General features: G+C 44.2%; 1 protein-coding gene across 1 annotated transcript in view; it reads left to right on the top strand.

Moving 5' to 3' along the window:
* LOC144821626 (uncharacterized) overlaps positions 1-24003 on the top strand; it is a 44704-nt gene extending 20701 nt beyond the window's left edge. Inside the window, exon 3 of the mRNA XM_078678879.1 lies at positions 22022-24003. Within this exon, the coding sequence (XP_078535005.1) occupies positions 22022-23373 (1352 nt within the window). The 3' untranslated portion in view covers positions 23374-24003. The remainder of the gene's footprint in view (positions 1-22021) is intronic.
* The last annotated feature ends 2931 nt before the right edge of the window (positions 24004-26934 follow it).

Below are 26934 nucleotides of genomic sequence, written 5' to 3'. Positions count from 1 at the left end.
GAAAAAAGGCAAGTTAAAAAACGGGTCGATATAAATGGCGCAGTGCGAGGCAAAATTTGGAATAGAAGTGAAAGGGTCAAAATTGGTCCGTGCATTAGCGGAGACTTAACATTTGCTAAGTACACAGTTGTCTCTACAGTGAGCAATTTAGTGTAAACGGCGCGGTGACATATGAGGAGGAAGGTATTCACAAGGCTGATCCTTAACAGTGCTGGGTACACAATTGTCTATACAGTGAGCAATTTTGTAAAAACAGCGCAGTGACATTTGTGTCTATTCAATGAGCAATATTAGTGAAAGCGGCGCGGTGACATTTGAGGAAAAAGGTATTTCCGAGGCTGATCCTTAGGGCGGGGAAGATAGCTCAGGTCGAGAGGAGTGGTTTGATTAAGACCTATGGGGAAGGTAGCATTCATAAGTATATAAGTATAGTGCAGTTAGGGCAGATTGGGCGTGAGAAAAGTGGGCAGAGTATAGTTACCAATGGTAGCGCGATATTGTCAGGATATCCCGCGTGTTTGTCAGGGAAACCGTCCAAATCACGGCTCGCTAGGGAAAGGAAGCACGGGCACAATTCAGAATTATGTGACAATGGGGCCAGAGCAAGGCTATGCGGGGTAGGGTTGGTGTACTTACAGTTGTACCGGTTGCAGGATCGCAGGGCATGGCATCTCTGGCGGGGATCGCTGTTAGACTGTACTGTGAGAGCCGGCTATAAAGCTAGCACTGGGCATGTGGTCTGGAAAAATAAAGGAGGGACTAACGCTAGAAGTGTGGTGGCCATTTTGGATTGGGAGTCAGGTAGCTAAGACACGGGGGCCATCTTGGAGTGGAGAAATGAGAAGTTGTAAAGTGGTAGTGGTGGTGACGTGAGTTACAGTGAAAAATTCAAAAATGTGGTAATAATGTACATTCAAAATGACAATTCAGCTATTAGAAAATGAAGACAGATGATCGCATTGAGAGAATATTTTCTATCCATAGACAGAGACAGAACATTTCTTTGACACAGTAATTTCTAACCAGACATATTGTGGTCATTCAATTAGAGGAGGGTTGTTCAATCCTCAAGGCGGTTGAGTCCCATGCGGATACTGTTAGTTCTTAGTATCCAATGGAGCTCCTCCTTGTTTAGAAGTTGTGACACATCCGCACCACGTGGTGGTGGTTTGATCTGTGTGGTAATTGTCCAAGTCAAGTCTCTTTAATTGTGTGCCTTTTCTATAAAGTGTTCCAGCAAGGGGGCGTTTTCCGTGTTGCATCTTATTCTGCTCCTGTGCTGCCCAATGCGAAGCTTTATTTTCTGGGTGGTTTGACCTATATATATTTTCATGCATGGGCAAAAGATTGCATACACCACATTTGATGAATTACAATTAGTAAATTGTTTTCTTTCAAACTTGATTGAGTCAAATTAAAAGGTTTTGCCTTCAATAGTTGAGTCACAGGCTACACAGTTTCCACATTTCGTGTGGCCAGTTAGTGCGGGTAGTCCCCATACATCATTTAATGTGACTTTGGGTGTGGGTTGTGGGAGGGACGCATGTACCAGGTGGTCTTTGATATTTTTGGCCCATATTTTTGGCCCATTTGAAAGCAAACATGGGGCGTTCTAATTGTAGTTCCGCTGCATTCAGTACTGGCCAATTTATTACAGTATGCTTTTCCTTATAGAGTTTGAGGCTGGTGAGAAAGTAGTCACGCATATAAGTCTGTCTTGGTTCTTTTTGGGCTTGGGTTCTAGCAAGACCTCACGGGGGCAGTACCAAGCTCTTTTTAGAGAGCGGCGTACCAATTTCTTCGGGTACCCTCTGTTCTTGAGTTTATCGATGAGAATTTTAGCCTCCTTAAATTCAGCGCATGGGAGAGTCTTTTATTGAGTTTTGAGGGAAAGAGGAGGTTTGCTGTTTGATGATGTTGAGAAGGCCTTTAGGTCTGTTCCCAGAACGGTCAAGTTTGACACAGAAGAAGGGGGATTTTTCTCTGAAGAGGTGTTTTTTGTATTTTATACATTTAGCTCCCTGGATCGCAAGATGTGTTACCAAGGGTTGTTGTCTTCAGTTTCTTTCAGCAAATCGGAGTTGTTGCCTCTTTGTTAAGGTCATTGTTAAACCAAATAAAATCTAAATCCGTATTTGTAAAGTGCAGAACTAGTCACCCTTGTGGGTCTCAAGGAGCTGGGGCTGTTGTGGAAATTAAGTCACATGGTGCTGGCTGAGCTGCCGCCAGAGCCGGGGATCGAACCATGAACCCTGTGCTCCGAAGTCAGCTGCCCTGGCCGCTGCACCACACCTCTCCAAACCAAGATCTGAAAGGGATACTTCTTGATTTCTTCAGTTTCAAAGGGGCGTTTATGTCAAGGAGTTCTCCCATTTTTGTTTTGTAGTGGCCGGTCAGGTCATCACCTTGGAATTTGGGAACTGACTAATGCTTCTAACTCTGCCTGGGGGATTCAGTGTGTGTTCCCTAGGGGGCCTTGAATGCTGAAAAGCGCCAGAGGGCCTGTTGATGTCACTGGGTTCTTAGTGGCCATGGTATCTAGGAGCTGGTGGTTGTGATGGAGTTTAGTGGTCAGTCTGCAGAAACGTCCTTTATATTCGATGGCATATATACAAGTTATACACCCACATCATAGGTAGTATATCAATATCAGCATAGACTAGTAGACATCACCAAGGATGGCTCACTGCTATAGGCACATGGTAGGATAGGAAGCAGCATCAACTTGAGATAACAGTATATGCACGAGATAATATTGGAAGAAGATGGGCAAAACAATCCCCATGTAGGCTTAGAAAAACAGTGTAGATATAAAGACACAGTAAACACGCAAGAGAACATCTTACACTTCAGCATTGTGGAACTTCGTTGAGAGTTCATTTCAATGGTGAGATATGTTAGGAGGGCTCACTAGGTGTCAGTGATGTAAATTGTCTCAGACACTATAATTTGTGGGACTTTGTTGAGAGTTGTTTTTACTGGCATGAAGTATTAGAAGGGACCGTAGGTGGCACTGGGACCTCATTCATTCTTTTGCGGTCTGGAGTCCAATATTTATACCTTGCGCCCACTAGTAGGAGTTTCTAGAGGCTTCCACCGCCATGACGTGTCAGGCATCCCCTTCCTCCTTGCCCTGGGTCCAGCTAGTTTGGAGTCACAAAAGACCAATGATAACTCCCTTGTTAGAGTGCTCATGCAGAGCCTATGTGATAAGTGACAGCTGCTCCCACTTGTTAAGTCAAAGAGGCCTATCCTGCCACACCTTGCTTCCAAATGAACAGAGGAATACTGACGCTCTCAGCGTAGTCCAATGGCCATGCCTTGTGGCCAGTAAAGAAGTACTGCAAGATCAGAGATGTTTGTGTGATTTATTGTTTCCACACTTATTCGCCTTTCTTGCGTCGGAGACGTAAAATCCATTACTGACACACAGCCGTCACGTGTTTTGTCATAGAGACTTTTTCAAGGCTGCAAGAGGATATATAAAGTATCTTACACAATTGTAACGACGACATAGGGATAAGAAATGCAGCTGTTAAGTCACCACCACCAGATAGAACAAGAAGAACACTGTTGTGATCCTGAAGGATACCTTGTGAGGAGCCAAGTGCATCGGGTGAAATCCTAAAACAGATTGTGCCTGATAATCAGACCATGCTAAGTTATTGCAACTTGCTGTAAAGCCATACTACTCTCCGGATAAAGTCATTGTTAGCCAAAACAACAGTATTCAAATCTATTAGCATTTCAGAATGCTCAAGTAGAGTGGTGTTTCCAAAAAATGCTGTATGGCGGCAATCCCCCCAGATTTGGGGATACTAGTGTATAATGCGCAGAAGTCCAAGGTAACCAGTATGTTGCTGTCAGTCTACTCACATTTTTTTCCTATTGCTTCATCAATCTTACCCCCCTTCTACGCATACACCAGAAGCGTCACTACAAACAACCCCCTCTCCTTTCGCCGCTTCAGCCGTGTCTTTTAAGGTTTATTTTGTAACTTTAAAGCTGAGTGCGGCGCTCGCTCTTCCCTTGACTCCACCCACTTTTCATCTGTGTTGGACTTGGCCCTTTTGGCAGGTTCACCCCTGAACTTTTTGCCTTGAGCTCTGACATGGTGGTAGTGATTTTAGACCTCTGGGCACTTTAGCACTGTGGCCCAGTGTAGAGTGTGTGTGCTCTCTGAGTACATGTGGTGAGATTGGCCTGCCCTCCCATAGGAATGCATGGGGGATATGTGTGTCCATGGTAATTCCTGGTATGAGAGGAGTGCAGGGTCGAGTTTAGTATGTATGAACTCGTGAGAATAAATGCTGAGCAATGATGTGCACAGATTTATGGTGACTGGTGGAGAAATACCACTTTTAGAAGTTGCCATTGCTTTGTGTCTGCCTGCCTGATGTGAATTGCATGTCTGGCTTCTGAGTGACAGGGGCTGGATGGTGTAGGTGGCTCCAGGAGACAGGGTGAGTCAGCCCAGTAGTGAATAGAAAGATCTGCATGCAGATGGGAGAGAGGAGTTGCACCTGGGACCTGAATGGGGCTGTGCCTTCCCTCCACAATGCTGGCTCCACCCCCTGTGGTGCGTCTGATAACTGAGCCCCCACCTAACAATAGGGAAGAGGAGCCTGATAAACAGAGTGCTCCAAAACCAGTTGCATCTGGTTTCTCATGCCCAATGCTGTAACACAAAGCAAATTGTCCTATAAATGTAGGGGCTGTGACCCCATGAAAGTGTTGTGCTTGTTCTTACTTTGGGAGGACACTCTGCCAGGAGGAACCACCGTGGGACCCAGTTTCTCTTTCCTGGGGGTCCCTGCGTGCTGGCCTGCCTGGCTGCACTTTGCTGGGGTCTCCCAATAACATGTTTGGGGATTATTGTTTCTGAGTTTTATTTGATTTTTTCTCCTAAAAGTGTCATTTTTTTCATTACGTACCCCTGCTGCAGCTCTTGCACCTAGGTCTCCTGTGTTGCACATGTCTCTGAGCGTCCTGCCAAAATGGAGTCTGCCTTTAATTTTTATTGTCTGATTAGATACAGTATCTGGGGTTTGGTGGGTTCTGTGAGGAGAGAGACATAGCAGTGAGTGGGTCAGACACCACGTCAAACTTCGGGAAAACCTCATCCAATGGCAAAAGGATGAATGGGAACATGAGCACAATGAGGAGATGAGGCCCTGACAGCACGCCAAGAGGATGTTGGGTCTGAGGGGGGCCCTGTAGAGTCTGAAGGGGAGGAAGAAAATGACAGGACAGGGACGCTAGTAGATAGTGAGGACCCCATAGATAGGGAGTCTCTAGCTGGGTCCAGTGTCGGGGCAGTGCCCCATCTCTTTCCCTATCCCCAGAGGAGTGGGTAGACAGGAGGGAAGAAAGGGAGCATCAACTGGCTTTGGAGAAGTTCAGGTTAGAGCATGCCAAGGAGATAGCGCAACAGAGGGTGGAGGAGAAAATGCTAGAGACCGAAAGGGTCTTAGCGTAGGAGAAGATGGCAGAGGCTGAGAGGGCCTTCGCCAGGGAGAAATTATCTCTGGAGGGTAGATTATCCCCTGAGTGCAGTTGTGGTTTTCTGGATTCACTAGTGAGGGTGGGGTCCAGTGGTGACAGCAATATGGAGTCCAGTGCAGGAAGTCCCAGTTCCCAGTTCCCAAAGTATGGTACCTTGTTCCCAAGAAGAGGAGTACAGGTTGAAGTTCGGGGGCAGTAAGGAACTGTCTCACCAGTCTTGGGGGGAGTTTGCGGATGAATGTTTTGTTGCACTGGTTGATAGGGTGACGGTTAACCCGGAACATGATTTTGAGGGACTGATCAATATGGTTATCAAAGAGCACATGCTCAGTTGTTGTTTGCCGGGGTTGTGCAACACCTGTTGGAGTGTGAGTCCTTTAATCCTTGGGAACTTGCACAGGAGGCAGGCTTCTGGGTAAGTGCCCAAAGTTCTGCCAAGGCATTGGAGAGTGATTACAAAAGTAGTGGCTTGGGTATCTTCCCGTCTTGTGTGGGGGAAGAGGTTCAGTGTAGCCCAGCTAGGTCCCTGTGTAGTGGGAGGGATGTAGGGGCTCACTTCCTGTCTCAGTGGAGTAGGAGTAAGTGTGGGACTGTGTGTCCCCAGGTGCCCCAGGTGCCCCAAACCCAGTCTCAGGGCCTGGAGGGTTCCCTAAGGGAACACCAGGTTGAGGGCCTAGGCTGTACTAGGAAGCCATTTGAGGGAGATCTCCTAGTGTCAGGAGACCCTGGTGCGTCTGTAAACGGAGCTCCAGTGGTTCTGTTGTCTGCCAGTACCGCTCCAGTTGGGAGGGTGCAGAAGTCCAAATTGAGGGGTGAGAGGGGGATGCGTTCCCCAGTGGAAGAACCAGTGGGTTAGGGGCCAGCCAGAAGGGATGAGACACCGATAAATGGCAGTGGTGACACCACTTCTGTCCTGGGGGGTCTTCGCGTGCTGTCAGATGAACAGGGGTCGGAGATCTGCGCCAGGCAGACCTTCACACGACACATGAGTCATGTGTTACCCTCATGTGGTTGAGCCTGTGTGTGCCCCGAGAAGTCCTGGCGTACCAGGCAAGTGTTCAACCCCAGGGGTTAGTCCCTGGGTTGGAAGGACAGGTTCAGGATCTGCTGACCTGGAGGGAGGGACATCTGTAACCAGTGTCCTGACCAGTTTGGATTTCAGTGGTACCGCTCCAGTTGTGAGGGTGCAGAACTCTGGAAGGGGGTGCAGATGGGGCGCCTCTGACCCCGGTGCAACCAGAGGGTTTAGACCCTAGGTTTGGAGACCAGCTGCTGGAGAGACGTCCTGAACTGGTGGGAGAGTTGTGTTCTGGGGGGGCCTCTCAAAGGAGGAGAGTGCGGAACACTAGGAGGAGAGGTAGGTGGAGGAAAGCCTCGTCCATGACTTCTGGTCAGCCTGAAGGTGCGGACCCTAGGCTGGAGAATCAGTGGCAGTCTAGAACTGACCTGATGAGGGGAAGAGTGGAGAATGTCTACTATGTGCCAGGGGTAACTACCCCCACTCTGTGGATGGGCAAGGACCAGTGGCATCTGGTTGGCCTAGGGCCTGGTCCTGGCCGCGGACAGCTAGGGAGTACCAGTGGGGAAGCCTAGTTGGTCCTGAGAGCTTTTACATAGGGTACCACATAATATTGGCGATAGATGGATGGATAGAGACTTTTGAAGAGTTCATAGATGCAATAGATGAAAAAGAGTATAAAGTATCTTGAGAAACATGGCTGGTGAAGGAGTGAAAGAAGCCATGAAAAAGAATTTACAAGAATGTGAAAAGACATATGATCAAATCGAAAAGGCCTTTAATGTCAAGTTTAAGCCAGTGCCAAATGTGAATTATAAAAGATACATATTCAGCCAAGAATGCCAGAGACCAGGTAAGACCATTGATGAGTTTGTTGAAAGACTGGATGTTTGGTAAAGCACTGTAAATTCAATTAATTTATGATGAGGAGGCTACCCTCCTCGGAGTAATCAATGGATGTCTGTTGTATGCATTTCAACGGTATACAGTCAAAATATTGAGTTTTTAATATCGAGTTACATTAATATCGAGTTAAAAATATAGAATGGACACAATATCGAATGGACAGAATATAGAATACAAAAATATCGAATAGAATAGCATAAATATCGAATTAAAAAATATAGAATGGACAAAACATCGAATGGACAGAATATAGACAACAAAAATATAGAATGACAGAATATAGACAACAAAAATATAGAAAGACAGAATATAGACAACAAAAATATAGAATTTGAGGTAAGTAAGTTAATATTAATTTTTTTAAGTATTTGTTATGTTAGTATATGTGTGAAAAGTGTATATTTTTATTTGGTAATTAATTAAAATATAATTGGTAATTAATTTTAATTAATAGTTTAATTGTTAATTATGTTAATTTTATTAATTTATTGTCTGTAGCGGGTTGTGGATTTATAGGGGAATAGGGTGGGAATTAATTTTGTGAATAAATACATATTGTTATTTATTTATTGGTTTTGTTTTGTTGTACATTTTAATACATATTTAATTGTTACTATTTAATTGTTAATTTGTAAATAATTTGTATTAATAGGTAAATATTTGTGATACATTTTTTTTGTATTTGTATTTGATTAATTATTATATTATATAAAATTGTTAATTACTTTTAATTAATTTGTATTTGCTATTAATATTTATTTTATTTTTATTCATATATGAAGTATTTACTTTCTCTACTGTTGCACTCTCTGGAGTGTGAATAGTAATTTTTACCCCTACACTAACCAATGCTTTCCCTACTGTTGCACTCTCTGGAGTGGGAATAGTAATGTTTACCCCCTACGCTATCCAATGCTTTCCCTACTGTTGCACTCTCTGGAGTGGGAATTGTAACTTTAACTCTCCCACTATCCAACGCTTTCCCTACTGTTGCAATTTCTGGAGTGGGAATAGTAATTTTTACCACTACGCTATCCAATCTTTTCCCTACTGTTGCACTCTGTGGAGTGGGAATAGTAATTTTAACCCTCCCGCTATCCAACGCTTTCCCTACTGTTGCATTCTTTGGAGTGTGAATAGTAATTTTTACCCCTACGCTATCCAACGCTTTCCCTACTGTTGCACTCACTGGAGTGGGAATAGTAATTTTTACTCCTACACTATCCAACGCTTTCCCTACTGTTGCACTCTGTGGAGTGGGAATAGTAATTTTTACCCCTACGCTATCCAACGCTTTCCCTACTGTTGCACTCTCTGGAGTGGGAATAGTAATTTTTACCCCTACGCTATCCAACGCCTTCTATATTGTTGCACTCTCTTGAGTGGGAATAGTAATTTTTACCCCTATGCCATCCAACGCTTTCTCTACTGTTGCACTCTCTGGAGTGGGAATAGTAATTTTTACCCCTATGCTATCCAACATTTTCCCTACTGTTGCACTCACTGGAGTGGGAATAGTAATTTTTACCCCTACGCTATCCAACGCTTTCCCTACTGTTGCAGTCTCTGGAGTGGGAATTGTAATTTTAACCCTCCCGCTATCCAACGCTTTTTCTACTGTTGCACTTTCTGGAGTGGGAATAGTAATTTTTACCCCTACGCTATCCAATGCTTTACCTACTGTTGCACTCTTTGGAGTGGGAATAGTAATTTTTACCCCTACGCTATCCAACGCTTTCCCTACTGTTGCATTTATTGGAGTGGGAATAGTAATTTTTACCCCTACGCTATCCAACGCTTTCCCTACTGTTGCACTCTCTGGAGTGGGAATAGTAATTTTTACCCCTATGCTATCCAACGCTTTCTATATTGTTGCACTCTCTGGAGTGGGAATAGTAATTTTTAGCTCTACGCCATCCAACGCTTTCCCTACTGTTGCACTCTCTGGAGTGGGAATAGTAATTTTTACCCCTACGCTATCCAACGCTTTCCCTACTGTTGCACTCACTGGAGTGGGAATAGTAATTTTTACCCCTACGCTATCCAAGGCTTTCACTACTGTTGCACTCTCTGGAGTGGGAATAGTAATTTTAACCCTCCCGCTATCCAACGCTTTCCCTACTGTTGCACCTTTTGGAGTGGGAATAGTAATTTTTACCCCTACGCTATTCAATGCTTTACCTACTGTAGCCCATTTTTGGAGTGAGAATAGTAATTTTTACCCCTAAGCTATCCAACGCTTTCCCTACTGTTGCTCTCACTGGAGTGGGAATAGTAATTTTTACCCCTACGCTATCCAACGCTTTCCCTACTGTTGCACTTACTGGAGTGGGAATAGTAATTTTTACCCCTACGCTATCCAACGCTTTCCCTACTGTTGCACTCTCTGGAGTGGGAATAGTAATTTTTACCCCTACACTATCCAACGCTTTCTATATTGTTGCACTCTCTGGAGTGGGAATAGTCATTTTTATCTCTACGCCATCCAAGGCTTTCCCTACTGTTGCATTTTCTGGAGTGGGAATAGTAATTTTAACCCTCCCACTATCCAATAATTTCCCTACTGTTGCACTCTTTGGAGTGGGAATAGTTATTTTTACACCTACGCTATCCAACGCTTTCCCTATTGTTGCACTCACTGGAGTGGGAATATTAATTTTTACCCCTACGCTATCCAACGCTTTCCCTACTGTTGCACTCTCTGGAGTGGGAATAGTAATTTTAACCCTCCCGCTATCCAACGCTTTCCCTACTGTTGCAATTTCTGGAGTGGAAATAGTAATTTTTACCCCTACGCTATCCAATGTTTTCCCTACTGTTGCACTATTTGGAGTGGGAATAGTAATTTTTACCACTACGCTATCCAATCTTTTCCCTACTGTTGCACTCTGTGGAGTGGGAATAGTAATTTTAACCCTCCCGCTATCCAACGCTTTCCCTACTGTTGCATTCTTTGGAGTGTGAATAGTAATTTTTACCCCTACGCTATCCAACACTTTCCCTACTGTTGCACTCACTGGAGTGGGAATAGTAATTTTTACTCCTACACTATCCAACGCTTTCCCTACTGTTGCACTCTGTGGAGTGGGAATAGTAATTTTTACCCCTACGCTATCCAACGCTTTCCCTACTGTTGCACTCTCTGGAGTGGGAATAGTAATTTTTACCCCTATGCTATCCAACGCCTTCTATATTGTTGCACTCTCTTGAGTGGGAATAGTAATTTTTACCCCTACGCCATCCAAAGCTTTCTCTACTGTTGCACTCTCTGGAGTGGGAATAGTAATTTTTACCCCTATGCTATCCAACATTTTCCCTACTGTTGCACTCACTGGAGTGGGAATAGTAATTTTTACCCCTACGCTACCCAACGCTTTCCCTACTGTTGCAGTCTCTGGAGTGGGAATTGTAATTTTAACCCTCCCGCTATCCAACGCTTTTTCTACTGTTGCACTTTCTGGAGTGGGAATAGTAATATTTACCCCTACGCTATCCAATGCTTTCCCTACTGTTGCACTCTTTGGAGTGGGAATAGCAATTTTTACCCCTACGCTATCCAACGCTTTCCCTACTGTTGCATTTACTGGAGTGGGAATAGTAATTTTTACCCCAATGCTATCCAACGCTTTCCCTACTGTTGCACTCACTGGAGTGGGAATAGTAATTTTTACCCCTACGCTATCCAACGCTTTCCCTACTGTTGCACTCTCTGGAGTGGGAATAGTAATTTTTACCCCTATGCTATCCAACGCTTTCTATATTGTTGCACTCTCTGGAGTGGGAATAGTAATTTTTACCTCTACGCCATCCAACGCTTTCCCTACTGTTGCACTCTCTGGAGTGGGAATAGTAATTTTTACCCCTACGCTATCCAACGCTTTCCCTACTGTTGCACTCACTGGAGTGGGAATAGTAATTTTTACCCCTACGCTATCCAAGGCTTTCACTACTGTTGCACTCTCTGGAGTGGGAATAGTAATTTTAACCCTCCCGCTATCCAACGCTTTCCCTACTGTTGCACCTTTTGGAAAGGGAATAGTAATTTTTACCCCTACGCTATTCAATGCTTTACCTACTGTAGCCCTTTTTGGAGTGAGAATAGTAATTTTTACCCCTAAGCTATCCAACGCTTTCCCTACTGTTGCTCTCACTGGAGTGGGAATAGTAATTTTTACCCCTACGCTATCCAACGCTTTCCCTACTGTTGCACTTACTGGAGTGGGAATAGTAATTTTTACCCCTACGCTATCCAACGCTTTCCCTACTGTTGCACTCTCTGGAGTGGGAATAGTAATTTGTACCCCTACACTATCCAACGCTTTCTATATTGTTGCACTCTCTGGAGTGGGAATAGTAATTTTTATCTCTACGCCATCCAACGCTTTCCCTACTGTTGCATTTTCTGGAGTGGGAATAGTAATTTTAACCCTCCCACTATCCAATAATTTCCCTACTGTTGCACTCTTTGAAGTGGGAATAGTTATTTTTACACCTACGCTATCCAACGCTTTCCCTATTGTTGCACTCCACGTTGTGGAGAAGTGTGGCTCAGGGGTTAGAGGCGGCAGACCCAGAAGCTGAGATCGGCCCTGGACCAGGGTTCAATTCCCCGCCTCGGCGGGTCTTGGGCTCAAAAATTCCACGGACTCGATAATTCTCGCTCCGGTGCCTTCTCGACTCATGGGTTCACACTCTGCGACTCTGGGCAATAGCTTGCTTAATCTCCACAACGGCCCCTCGCGGCGGGATGCCTGGCTTTCACCTTGTGGATACCCTGCCGGGGTTATCTCACAGGGGAATACCAGGACGGGTTCCCTAAGCAAGCGCCGGGAAACCCTTTGTGGGTAGCTGTGCGCTATATAAGCTCAAATACATTTACATTTACATTTACACTCACTGGAGTGGGAATATTAATTTTTACCCCTACGCTATCCAACGCTTTCCCTACTGTTGCACTCTCTGGAGTGGGAATAGTAATTTTAACCCTCCCGCTATCCAACGCTTTCCCTACTGTTGCAATTTCTGGAGTGGAAATAGTAATTTTTACCCCTACGCTATCCAATGTTTTCCCTACTGTTGCACTATTTGGAGTGGGAATAGTAATTTTTACCCCTACGCTATCCAACGCTTTCCCTACTGTTGCACTCCCTGGAGTTTGAATAGTAATTTTAACCCTATGCTATCCAACGCTTTCTCTACTGTTGCACTTAATGGACTGATTATAGTAAATTTTACACTTTTCGCTATCCTACGGTAAAAATATTGTAAATATTTAATTAATATTACGTTTATATATATATATGTATTAACAAATTAATTTTCAAAAATTTTTTTTTTACTTACATTCATTATTTATTAATTTTCAAGTTATTTAAGTAGTTTAATTATGTTTAAGTTAATTATATTTATTATTTATTAATTTTTAATTAATTTAAAGCATTTAAAAAAATTCGATATTTTGACTAACTATATTTTTTACATCGATATTTTTGATTCGATATTTTCGTACTTACCTGTTTGGAGATAGGAGGTCGATATTTTGGTATTAGATATTTTGAACTCGATATTTTTGTAACTCGATATTCTTTACATCGATATTGTTTCAGTGATCCCATTTCAAAGAAGAATGCTGATGGAAACTGAACTTGTATCAAGTTCTCAAGGCTGTTTGCGCTGACAAGCGTGCCTATCGCCAAGTGACAGACATGGAGGCCGTAGGCGTCCAAAGTGCGTCGGACATGAGCATGAAAAGTAAGCCAAGGTTCAAGGCAGAGGGCACAATGTCCTGTCTCCACAGAAAAAGAAAACTTTTTACAGATATTGAATGTCATTTCCACACGAAGGTAAATGACCCGCCATTGGACAGATATGTATAGACTGTGGTAAAGCGAATCATTTTGTGATGACTTCCAGCGTGAAGATAAACGTAAGTGCATTACAGCGTGAAGACAAAATGGCCGACCAAACGCTACATCAGTGACATTCGACGTACTCCTGGTCACACCAATTAAGGTAAATCGACGAAAAATGAAGTTGATCATCGTCTAAATCATAGAGAAATAATTCCTCTGTGTCTGTTTACAATGAAAGGGACAATGACAATTGTGCAATATTGATGTTTACTTCAAAAAGGCATGCACATATGGGGCTAGTCGAATGTGAGAAAAAATCCAATTTGAAAACAATTCAACATGAAGACAGCTGTGTTTCGATAAATATTATACCCCTGGTGATGTATCACAAAATATCTCCAGTACCACAGCTTACCAATTCAAAAACTAATGTATACTCCTGGGCTGCCTCAATGCTCTTCAAAAGTCAAATAAAAAATTTGTAGCCACGATGAAAGATGTGAAAACTGTGGTGAATGCGCCTATTCATATACTTCAAGGAACAGCTTCAAGTGTTTGTTGAGTTTCCATAGTGCTGCTGATATGGGACTGATATCAGTGAACAACACTATGAATGCTCATCATGAAATTGTAAGTAAATTTCCTTCATTATTTCATGGGTCAGAAAAAGTCAAACAATGAAAGTAAGGTTACACATAAATGAGAATTTTCATCAAAGACACAGACGGGTCGCGTTTCACTTGCAAGAAGCTGTTGAAAAGGAACTTCATTTTTAACTTATACATGGCATCATTGAACGCTCCATTGGTCCGACATCATGGCTTTCTCCCATTGTAACAGTGCCTAAAAGAGACAGGGAAGGAGCTGTACGCATAAGTGTTGACATGCGTCAGGCCAACTAGACAACTGAGCGAGAGAAACCTCACAGTCCGCACATTGCTGATATAATGACTCAATTGAATGGCGCAAAGTTCTTCTCTCGACTCAACCTAAATAAAGGATCTTACCAATTGGAACGTGAAGAACAATCCAGGTACTTTGCAACCTTCTCTATGCATATTGGTTTGTTTTGCTACAAGTGATTGAATTTTGGTATATCCTCTGCTGCAAAACTTTTCCAAGACGTCATTTGACTTATCATATAGCCTGTAGTAAATACATTTAACTATAGTGATATATTGGTATTGTGGGGCTGCACAGAAAGAACATTACAAAACTCTCATGCAAGTATGTCATTTGCCGAATGATGCTGCCTTAACTTTGAATGCTGTCAAATGTGAATTCCAAAAGAAAAACTGGAAATTCTTCAGCCATGTCTTTGGTGATGGGGGTATGAAACCTGATCCAGCTAGAGTACAAGCATTGTCAACTGCAAATCCACCACAAGGCATTTCTATCTTACGATCATTTCTTGGAACGGTCAATTACTGTTCTAGATTCATACAAGACTTTGCTATGGTCATTGCACCAGAACTAACCAAAAAGAATGTGTCTCTTCAATGGGCACGTGAGTGTGAGAAGGATGTCCAAAAAATCAAGCAAGCCATTGAGAACGCCATTGAAATGCCCTACTTTTATACCAAATTCCATACAGAGGTTGTAGTTGATGCTAGCCCTGTAGGGTTAGGCGCAGTCCTTGCACAGCATAACGGACCGCCAAATGCCCGAAGACATATTGTGGTACATGCCAATAAGAGCCTGTCACAAACTGAACGTGCTTACTTGCAACCTGAGTAAGAAAGTTTGGCAGTGGTTTGGGCTTGTGAATAATTTCCATGTGTTTGTGTATGGAAAGCCCTTCACATTAGTGGCTGATCCCCAAGCATTGTTGATGATATTTGGCAATCCCACAGCAAAAATGCCTCCTAGAATTGAGCATTGGGGTTTGAGGTCACAAGAATTACAACTAAACGATTCTTCATCATCCAGGGAATGATCAGAAACTGGCTTATTGTGCCCTGGTCCCCCATCTAAGACAGTGGAGGATTACTTCAAATGTATTGTGAAATTGAGCACACCAACTGCCATGTCTTTAGAGCAAGTTGTCACTGCCACAAGCCAAGGTCAAGACATGTCAAGATTAAAGGTTGTGGGACCAGTATTCTAGACCTCTCACTAATGACAGCGAGTATATGAAGTTCTGAAATGTAAGAGATGAACTTTCAGTAACGCAGGAAGGTCTCATCCTGCAAGGTACACAGATTGTTATTCAGCAAAGTCTCTGACAACAAGTAGTCGAATTTGCCCAAGAAGGAGATCGAGGAATAGTTGCCTCTGAGAGAGCTCTCCGTGATCAAGTCTGGTTTCTGGATCTTGACAAAAGGGTCAAAAAAAATTGAAGACTTGTCACATATGCAACTATCTTTCATCCCAAGTTAGTCAGCGACCTTTGATTATGTCAGAATTGCCACATCATGCTTGGGTGAGAATTGCTATTGATTTTTTATGGGACTCCAGAGAATGGACATCATCTTCTAGTTATTGTTGATCAATACTCCCATTTTCCATTGGTAGAAGACCTTTCATCCACTACACATGAGCAGGGTTATTCAAAAACTAGATGACATCTTTGCGACATGACTTGTACCTGCAATCTTAAAATCTGACAACGACCCACCTTTTAATAGTCAAGAATTAAAAAGCGTTCTAAATCACCTCAATATAAAGCATCAAAAGCACTCCCCTTTGACCCCAGGCCAATGGTCTGGTAGACGCCTCATGAGTACTCTAAATAAAGCTGTTCAGCATTCTGCATTGGGAAAGCTCGACCTTGACGGTGCTTTGAACACTATTCTTTGAGGTTAGCGTGTGACCCCCTCACTCGACCACAGAGGAAACCCCTGCAACTATCATGTTGGGAAGAGCCATGACAACCAAGCTTTCCCAATGGGAGGGGCTTGGTGTTACAGGGGATACATCTGCATACATCTGCATGCTGATAGTCTCCTTGGGCTGGGAGAGAGGTGGTTCACACTTTCATTTGAATAGGTTGTGTCCTGCCCTCACTCAAAGGGCTGGTTTACCCCCTGCTGATCATCTCGAGCCAGGAATGGGCTGCAAGGGACTGTTGCACACTTCTGAGGGTTCATTTGAAGTCACCCGTTCATTAAAGACATTTTTGAGTATATGTACTGGAGCTCTGATCCCATGTTTTTAGACGCTGCTTGGGACTTGTAGCCAGACACTGTTGGCTCTACAAACTGCTCATTGCCATGAGGACTGCTGTGCTGCCAGGAGCAATAACAATTTTGACTAACTGCCTTGTTGTGTTGACCTGCTGCTGCTGGGCTGCATTTTGGTTCCCCCAACTATGACATCATCAGACTAGACAGGTCTGCAGGCAAGATTGGAGGTGGTATTGCATGCATACACCGGAGCAACATCACCGTAAATAGAGCCATACCCTCTTTACTCCCTTCCTGTGAATACATCAGCCTCCACATCAACAGTAATGGTAAACCTGTCTGCTCGCTCCACATCATCTATCACCCACCTGGCGACAACCTCCTATTCAGAGAACACCTCATGGACCTGATCACATCACTCACCAGTCGACGAAACAAACACATTTTTCTGGGTGACTTTAACCTCCACTGGAATGACCCTAATGACACAGTGGTCAACAGCCTCAAAAACTTCCTCAACGCCTTAGACCTCAACCAACTGTGCAGCAGCCCGACGCACAATAAAGCCGCAATCTTAGACTTAATCATCTCTAAGACTGATTCCACACATCTGGAATCTATCCTCCCTTGTGATTGGTCTGACCATCACATCATCACCTTCTTCATCAAGGAAACAATCAAACTGAACTCGGCCCAAGCCACAAAGGCGAAGATATGGAAAAGAGATCGAAAAAGCTCAAAACAAACACGTTACCCACCTCTAGTCAGAATCTACTTCTACACCCTGCTGGAACTTCCAATGTAATTGACCTCACCAACCACTACCTAAACTCCATGACCTCGATAATTAACGAATTGCTCCCTTGCAACTAAAGAGAATCTCCACGAAAGACTCTAAACCCTGGTTCAACGGTCTCCTTAATGAGGACAGAAGTTCTCTCAGAACTGCCGAACATAACTGGAGATCAGTACTATCCGCCAAGCTCCTCTTGACTCTAAAAAGAAAGAGAAATGCTTATTTTCGATAGGTCAAACGCTGCCAAAGCAGACTTCTTCAGTCAACAACTTAACCAGGCAAGAAATTGACCCAAAAAACCTTTTGAATTAATCAAAACGCAATCTAAGGACCATCCTCAACGGCCACAAGAACTAACTCACCCACAACCAACATGTCAGGACTTTTCTAACCACTTTAACCTAAAGACTGAGAACATCAAGAAAGATCTCCTTAAGGACCTAATCTCTAATTCTGGCCCCCTCATCAAAACCTCCCCCCTACCCCAAAACGCTTCTCAACAAATCATATCAAAGTTTACCTTAGAAAACGATGCAACATGGTCATACTTTTACACCTATTCTGAAGAATCTATAGGCAAATTTCTCAGTGCACTGAAGCCTTTCAATCACCTCACTGACCTCCTTCCCGCAAATGCGGTTAAAGGTCTTACACCTATGCTACTATCCCTATGGACCAAGATCATCAACAGCTCACTTCAACAAGGCTGCATCCCCGACTCCCTAAAGGTGGGGCAGGTGGCTCCCATCCTTAAGAAACCCTCAGCTGACCCCACGGACCTTAACAACAACCGCCCTATCTCCAATATTCCCACCCTGGCCAAACTTCTGGAAAAATGTGTTCAACACGAACTGACAAAACATATCGATCACTTCAACCTCCTAAACAAACACCAATCCGGCTTCCGTGCAAATCAAAGCACGGAATCAGCCATGACATACATCATTGATGATGCACTTCAATTACTTGATCAAAAAGAAGCATGCCTCCTCATCCTACTAGACCTTTCCTCAGCGTTCGACACCGTCAAACAGGAACACTTGATAGATCTGTTGAAACACAGAATGGGTCTCTCAGGATTAGTGCTCAAATGGTTTACCTCTTTTCTGTATAACCAGACTCAAAAATTCAAGGTCAACAACACCCTGTCCAAACCAGTTCCTGTTACGCTAGGAGTCCCACAAGATTCCTCTTTATCTCCTACACTCTTCAACCTGTTCATGGAACCACTCACCGATCTGCTACAAACATCCAGCGTGCAATTTCACATGTATGCCGACGATACCCAACTTTACCTCCCGAACCCGTGTTACCGTGCCGGGAGACCGTCATTTCTTATTGGGGAGACTATTATGTCCAGTGGGCCGTTGTCTTCATTTCCGACGCAGCCCAATAGCATGCATCGCACCAATTATTTCGTTATACCACACATGTTGCTGAGCGACATCCGATATAGAAACCATCATTAGCTGTATCACAGAGATAAGATTTCTGTACCTATCAGTATTGATTTCCATCAATGGCGGCAGGCCACGCTTCACTTCTTTTTGGAACGAGGCATATTGAGCAGTTTCACCCAGTATATTATCTAGAGTTTCCGTTACCTGTTACGGTGCCTGCTTCATACTACGCCTATCCTCTGTACTTTACTGGTCACTTACTATTCTGAATCAACATCACAGACCTAGCCCTGACGAAGTTACAACACGTAAATGAAACGCGTTGGCTGTGTATGTCCTTTTTGGTAGAATTGCCTAAATAAAGAAAAGAAAATCCAAAGCTACAAGAACCCGCGTAATTCCTTTGAGTGCGCCTTCCATTCTGTCTCCATATCTGGTTGTTCAACTTTACCTCAAGATCAACACCTTGGACGACATTAGTTTGCTTAACAATACTCTTAAGACCACCCAAACATGGCTGGCAGTGAATCACCTCAAACTGAATGCGTTAAAAACTGAATTCCTCCTTGTTGCCCCACCTGCCCAAGTCCCCACAATGCACAATTTGATCAAACACCTCACAGCACTCGATGTTCAACCAACCATTGTGGATTCGGCAAAATCTCTGGGTATAACTCTGGACTGTAACCTCAATATGCAGAAGCATATTAGTAATGCAATGAAGGGAGCAAACTTTCATATCAATACACTGAGGAAGCTGAAGCCCTTCCTACCTCCCAATGACAAGTTAGTGGTTCAGGCTCTAGTTCTACCGTGGCTGGACTATGGAAGTGTCTCGTTATGCGGTCTCCCCAAAGCCACTACAGCTCCTCTAAGAGCCTGCACCAACGCGGCAGCGACACTCATCACTGGCTCGAAAAGAAGGGCACACATCTCCCCGGATCTAAAAACTTTAAACTGGCTGCCATTTGAAGCCAGAACCCACCTGAAAATAGCTTGCATGACGCACAAGGCCTTACATCATAATGCACCCAGCTATCTCACACAAAGCCTCACAATATCTGGAGGGTCAAGATCAAAAAGAAGTGCAGAAAACCTCCTTCTGAAGCCACAAAAATTAAATAAGAAAAAAACGTATAATTGTTCCTTTTCAGGATTGGCACCCAGGATAGGGAATGTCCTTCCACCAGAAATAAGACTGAACCCCTTCACCTCTTCCTTCAAACTGGAAGTAAAAGGCATCCTTATGGCAAAATTTACGTAAACATAGCCTCATATGACTGTGAGACCCCCTACTCCATTCATCCTACCTAACAACCTAATCAATTTTTGCCACTACCATGATCCACATGTTTCGCCCTTGCTGTGCACCGCACTGCATGGCTTTTTATATGTATAGTCTGGTCCATTTATCTGACGTCTTTATCATCAATGTATTACCATCACCTTCAGACCGAGGTCCGGTTCTGCACCTTATCTGATCTGATTTGTCCTTCTATCTGTGATTGTCTTTGCTGATTTTCATTATGGTCCTGTTTATCCTTAATGTTTGATTTATCCTTTTGTTTATTAAGTTTTCTGATGTTATTCTTATGATCCTGCTTAATTTTATTGTTTGTTATGCCTATACACATTTACTGTAAAGCGCTCTGATACCCGCAAGGGCCTTGTTCGCGCTCTATAAAACTTTCAAAATAAATAAATGTGCTGTCTGCTGCCTGCCACCTCCTTTGTGCCCCGAAGTGCTTGTTTGCTTGCCCCCTGTTCTCTCGAGATCTCAGGGCCATCAAAGACCTTGTTGCCTCTTTTCTCCAAGACTTCTGCTGGGTGAGCCCATTTTACAAGGGCTAGCATGTCGCCAGTGCTCCCTTCTACACCAAGGTAAAACTTTGTGCATTACAGGACAGTGCACCATGGGCCTACAGTGCAGCGCCCTGACCAAGGGAGTGCCTTTGTGCATTCTAGGGAAGTGCTCCATCTTTTACAAACCAGCATGTGGTGAGCGTTTTTCTCTAGCGTGAACAGCGTTGTTTCGCCTGGAGGCATTACCAGAGAAACAAACACGTCCTTGAGCATCGTGCTCACTGCAGCTGAATTGTATTGTGACCCTCACCCCCGGAGCCTGCAAGATATCGCCACCGTCAGATGCCACCAAGAACAAACTAGTGTGGCCCCTCTGGTCGTGAGACTCGAGGAACAGCCCCCTGAAGACTTGTACTGCTCTGAGGTGGTACAGTGCAGCGTCTAAGGCTGCAGAGCTACAGTAGCTGCAGAAAGCCTTCAAGGCAGGCCTTTCGACGACACGTTGTTCTGTAACATGTGGCGGGCCAGCATTCTGAGGCTCATTCCAGCCAGACTCACCCTCCGGTTTTAACGCGTATACTGCACGAAGCTCTCAACGTCGGGTCCCACTCCAGAGACATGACAACATTGTTAGCAAGTTACAGATGCCCTGAGGACAGTGACCCGGCACCCACGAAGGTACTGTGAGGCGGGTTGGGTCCAGAAGAGTGGTAAAGCCGCCCTGCTCTCCTTCACGGGTGGCTTGGTTTCCCTTGGGCAAAGAGACGCGATTCAAGCGGCCCCGGCAGGCTCCAAATTCGCAAGAGCGCGAGGGGCATTTCTTGTTCAGCATTGTCTCTGCTCTGGAGATGACTGCAAGAATGGCGAAGGGCCGTCCATAGAGGAGAACTGCTGGAAGACTCAAGCTCAATTACTGTTTAGCGTTTAGTAGGTGCTCCTGCGCCGTACGTTTGGTTTCTAAATGCAATCCCTTTAACCACGTTCACTATAATTACCGTATGAAGTGTAATAGAAGCGCAGGTGCGCTGTGACCTATGTTTTCATAGTCATTTGTGTTTTTCTCTTTCAAACCTGCATTATTTGCACTAACGGTGTGATTTAAGTCATTTTGGTCTTGTTTGATGTACAATATAGAATCTATTTTTACTTAATCCTGCGTGGATTCCCTTTTGTGGTTTACTCACTGTGTTGCTGCACTAGTGTGTTGCACAAATGCTCTGCACATTGCATCTTTAAACTAGCCTGACTGCTCTGCGCCAAGCTACCAGAGGGTGAGCGCAGATTATCTCAGGTGTGTATCTGGCTTACACTGACTAGAGTGGTGGATTCTGCCTGGCTTAGGTGTCTACCCTAGCCAACCAGAAAGCCCATGTCTAACAGTAGTTCTTGTGAATCACTTGATTTCCCAGCATGCTCCTGCTGTAGAAGTAAGTCACCGCACTTTGTGTAGGAGGACTAGCCACCATTTGTGTCTCAAAAGGAAGTGTGACTCTTTTTCTTAGAACATACATTGTTTTCTCTGAATTGTAACTGTTCACTTCTCCATATTATATCAATGCAGCTTTTTCAAAAAATATTTTCTTCATGTAATTTTCAATGTTTTTTCTATTTTGCAGAACAACAATCACATCTAGAAAATATGAATGGGATAAAAAGCCATAAAGGTTCTGGAGGCAAGATGAATTATACTCAAAAAAGCTACTTAAGAAAACGGCGCAGAATGCACATGAGGGAGAGACACTTTGCTTGTAATGTGTGTGACAAAGGATTTATCAATGAGACACTTCTTGTGAGGCACAAAAAAGGACACACCAGCCTCAGGCCATATCCCTGCGAAACATATAAAAAGTGTTTCACTCAAAAGGCTACTTTTTTACAGCATCAAAAAATACAAACTGGAGAGAGGCCTTATCACTGCACAGTGTGTTCCAAGCGCTTTGCTCATAGGAAAGGCCTTGTACGACATCAAAGCTTACACACAGGAGAGAGGCCTCATCAAAGTGTACATACAGGAGAGAGGCCCCATCAAAGTGTACACACAGTAGACAGGCCTTATCACTGTACTGTTTGTGCAAAGAGCTTCACTCGAAAGAAAATCCTTCTTCAGCATCAACGCATACACACAGGAGAAAAGCCTTATCGGTGCATCATGTGTGAAAAGAGCTTCCGTCAAAAGGCAAATCTACTAAAGCACGAACTAATACACACCGGAGAGAGACCTTATCACTGCACTGTGTGTGAGAAGAGCTTCAATCAAAAGGCAAATCTACTACAGCACCAAAGAAAACACACCCGAGAGAGACCTTATCACTGCACCATATGTGAGAAGAGCTTCAGTCAAAAGGCAAATCTACTAAAGCACGAACTAATACACACTGGAGAGAGACCTTATCACTGCACCATGTGTGAGAAGAGCTTCAATCAAAAAGCAAATCTACTACAGCACCAAAGAAAACACACCAGAGAGAGACCATATCACTGCACTGTGTGTTCAAAGCGCTTTTCTCGTAAGGCACACCTTGTACAGCATCAAAGTGTACACACAGGAGAGAGGCCTCATCATTGTACTGTGTGTTCCAAAACCTTCTCTCGGAAGGCACACCTTGTACTGCATCAAACAACTCACACTGGAGAGCGGCCTTATCACTGCACTCTGTGTTCCAAGAACTTTGCTGATAAGGGATCCCTTGTACGGCATCAAATCATACACACAGGAAAGAAGCTTTATCAATGCACTGAGTGTTCAAAGCGCTTTACTTATAAAAAAGGCCTTGTACAGCATCAAAGCGTACACACTGGAGAGAGACCTTATCACTGCACTGTGTGTTCAAAGGGCTTTTCCCAGAACGGAGGCCTTGTACGGCATCAAAGCGTACACACAGGAGAGAGACTTCATCATTGCACTGTGTGTTCAAAGCGCTTTTCTCGTAAGGCAACCCTTGTACAGCATCAAAGCGTACACACATGAGAGAAACCTTTTCACTGCACTGTGTGCGAGAAGAGCTTAAATCAAAAGTCAAGTCTCGCAACACCAAACACTTCGGAGAGAAACCTTATCACTGCACAGTGCCTTCCAAGCTCTTTTCTCAGAAGGTAACCCTTGTGTTGCATCAAAGAACACACACCGGAGAGAGGCCTTATCACTGCACTGTGTGTGAGAAGAGCTTAACTCAAAAGGCACATCTTCAACAGCTCCAAATAATACACACTAAACTGAACCCTATCACTGCACAGTTTATGCCAGGAACTTCACTCAAAACGAAAGTTTCTACAACACCAATAAATGCAAACTAGATCCATTTTCACTGTAACAATCTTTTGTCCTGCTTACCACAAAAGTACGTTTTACTGGAATGTTGTAACTTGGCGAGGGCTTATAGTCAAAAATGCCTAATGGCCAGTGTTCCCTGTAGGGTACGTGCATTTAGTGTAATAACCCTGAGCGCACAAACTCCTTTGCGACGCGCATACACTTTATACATCACCGAGGCACCATTTGCAGCTCTTGCTTTTAAAAAGGGAGCAGCGTGGAAAAAAAGATCTCTTGCTTGAAGGAGTACAGAGAGCAGATCTTGGGTCTAGCAACATACCATCGTGGAAGAGGGGAGAAAGTTGCAGCGTGCCTCTTAAACGGCAGTGTATCGGGTTGCCGAGGGTCACAAGTTGTGCAGCATCTTTCTTCTTCACATGCCGTTTGCTGCACTAGTTTCTGAGAGAGGCTGCAGGGCTTTAGAGGCAGCTGTGGCTCTCTGGGCGTGATTCGTGCCTTGCAGATTAATTAATTTTATTAGGCCATGCACTAATTAGCATTGTTCGGTATTTAAGGGCATGATGTATGGCATACTGATGTTTAAGTCCCAGCTAAAGGTGTGTTCAAAAGGCTCAGTGCATAATGGTATGCCTGTACTAACCTTATTTAGAGAAGTCATTTCTGACCCTGCCGCAAGCATGCTAAGGCATATGTGCCCCCAGTGAGGCAGCATCATTAAGAAGTGTCATTTTCCCAGCCTAGACCTGGGCTCCGTAATTGCAGCTCTGGTCACCTGTGAAGCGTGATTGCGAGCAGCCATTCAAGTATGGAGATATGATCGGTAACCAATCACATCCTCGTGGTATTTCTTTATAAATGTGCTGAGTCTTTCTCACTGCTAGTTGATTCTATTGTACCAACCGAATATAGGATTAATTTACCACCTCTCTCACATCATTACATGAGGGCACAGCCGCAACGCTCTCACAGCATCTTACAAAACACACACTAAACTACTACTTACAAGAAAATACGTTTTTTCATTTAATTTTTTAAGAGTAGACAGAGGGGTCCGTGGGACAGCTGCTTGTTCTTAAAATTATTTGTTTTATTATTTTCCATTTTCAAAGGACCCCTACCTATTGCAAATGGGAGTCAGTAAAATGTGACCTTAATTCAGCGCATTCAGATTCAGTAATTGGAAGAGATGTCGTAAACACGCCCCTTTTGAATACCAAATCGCAAACACTAATTGCGAGTAGATAGCGGGTTACTGAATCACAATTTGTATTTGGTACATTTCTAAAAGCATTTTTACGGTTGGACGTTTCTGACTGTAAAAATGCTTCGTACAAGTGACCCCTAATGATTTACTCCCCCAGCAGGAGAACTAGCCAATAGGGCACTAAACTAATGGGGCAGCGCCAGCTTTGCCGTGTGCAGCAACCGGCACTTAGTTTAAAAAAAAAAAAATTAATCACTGCAAGCATTCATTTATTTGTGCTCCTCGTGATTGAAGATATCTCTTTCAGTCTTAGGCTTGGAGATAAAATTTTGTTTGAAGTCCATGCTCGTGTTTTCCCAGCGGACGGCAGATGCTCCTGCTGTTCTTGGTCCATTCATCACACACTCCTGCTGGTGCCTGCTGACTCCTCATGCTTCTGTGCACTTTACCATTGGTGCAGCAGGTGCAGTGGCACGGGGACCAGGGCTGTGAGGGCCTGTTGACCCTGTAAATTACTGTATATTAGCTGCCCAACAACAGTCAAATTGGTGATTTTCTTTGCTTGCACCTGAGCTCATCGATTCAGAAAAGGGGGTGGTGATGAACAGAGTGTCTGAATTAAACAGACCACTCTTACCCAGTCCAAAGATCAGGGCTTGATCCATCACCGTTATTTATCTCACTGCACCACCATTTCAGCCTTCTTCGGCCCGGCTTGCTTGAATCCTGATGGTGCAGTGAGAAAGGGACTCATGTCTGAGTATACCCTACCACACCTATAGTGGCCAAAAACGATTCAGAAAAAGGGGTGGTGATGAACAGAGTGTCTGAATTAAACAGACCACTCTTACCCAGTCCAAAGATCAGGGCTTGATCCATCACCGTTATTTATCTCACTGCACCATCCCAGCTCAGAACCTGGCTATATGCAAATCAGTCTGTCCCTGGCCCAGTGCATCATTGGAACAGGGCAGACTAAACTACCAAGCCAATTCTTCACCAGAAAGGAGACAAGCTACCGGGGACCGGTTTCTGGCATTTCAGCCTTCTTCGGCCCGGCTTGCTTGAATCCTGATGGTGCAGTGAGAAAGGGACTCATGTCTGAGTATACCCTGCCACACCTATAGTGGCCAAAAACGATTCAGAAAAGGGGGTGGTGATGAACAGAGTGTCTGAATTAAACAGACCACTCTTACCCAGTCCAAAGATCAGGGCTTAATCCATCACCGTTATTTATCTCACTGCACCATCCCAGCTCAGAACCTGGCTATATGCAAATCAGTCTGTCCCTGGCCCAGTGCATCATGGGAACAGGGCAGACTAAACTACCAAGCCAATTCTTCACCAGAAAGGAGACAAGCTACCGGGGACCGGTTTCTGGCATTTCAGCCTTCTTCGGCCCGGCTTGCTTGAATCCTGATAGTGCAGTGAGAAAGGGACTCATGTCTGAGTATACCCTGCCACACCTATAGTGGCCAAAAACGATTCAGAAAAGGGGGTGGTGATGAACAGAGTGTCTGAATTAAACAGACCACTCTTACCCAGTCCAAAGATCAGGGCTTGATCCATCACCGTTATTAATCTCACTACACCATCCCAGCTCAGAACCTGGCTATATGCAAATCAGTCTGTCCCTGGCCCAGTGCATCATGGGAACAGGGCAGACTAAACTACCAAGCCAATTCTTCACCAGAAAGGAGACAAGCTTCCGGGGACCGGTTTCTGGCATTTCAGCCTTCTTCGGCCCGGCTTGCTTGAATCCTGATGGTGCAGTGAGAAAGGGACTCATGTCTGAGTATACCCTGCCACACCTATAGTGGCCAAAAACGATTCAGAAAAGGGGGTGGTGATGAACAGAGTGTCTGAATTAAACAGACCACTCTTACCCAGTCCAAAGATCAGGGCTTGATCCATCACCGTTATTTATCTCACTGCACCATCCCAGCTCAGAGCCTGAGCTCATGGCATCCTGGTCTTTCCACAAATATGCATAAACCCGAGCTGGGCGTCACTGCTAGCACTGATGGAGGGCTGTATGTTTTAGAAAGAGAGTC

This window comes from Lissotriton helveticus, chromosome 1_1 (assembly GCF_964261635.1).
Source record: "Lissotriton helveticus chromosome 1_1, aLisHel1.1, whole genome shotgun sequence".
NCBI lineage: Eukaryota > Metazoa > Chordata > Amphibia > Caudata > Salamandridae > Lissotriton > Lissotriton helveticus.
The sequence above is the reverse complement of the archived record's forward strand: the minus strand, read 5'-3'. Positions and strand labels throughout refer to the sequence as shown.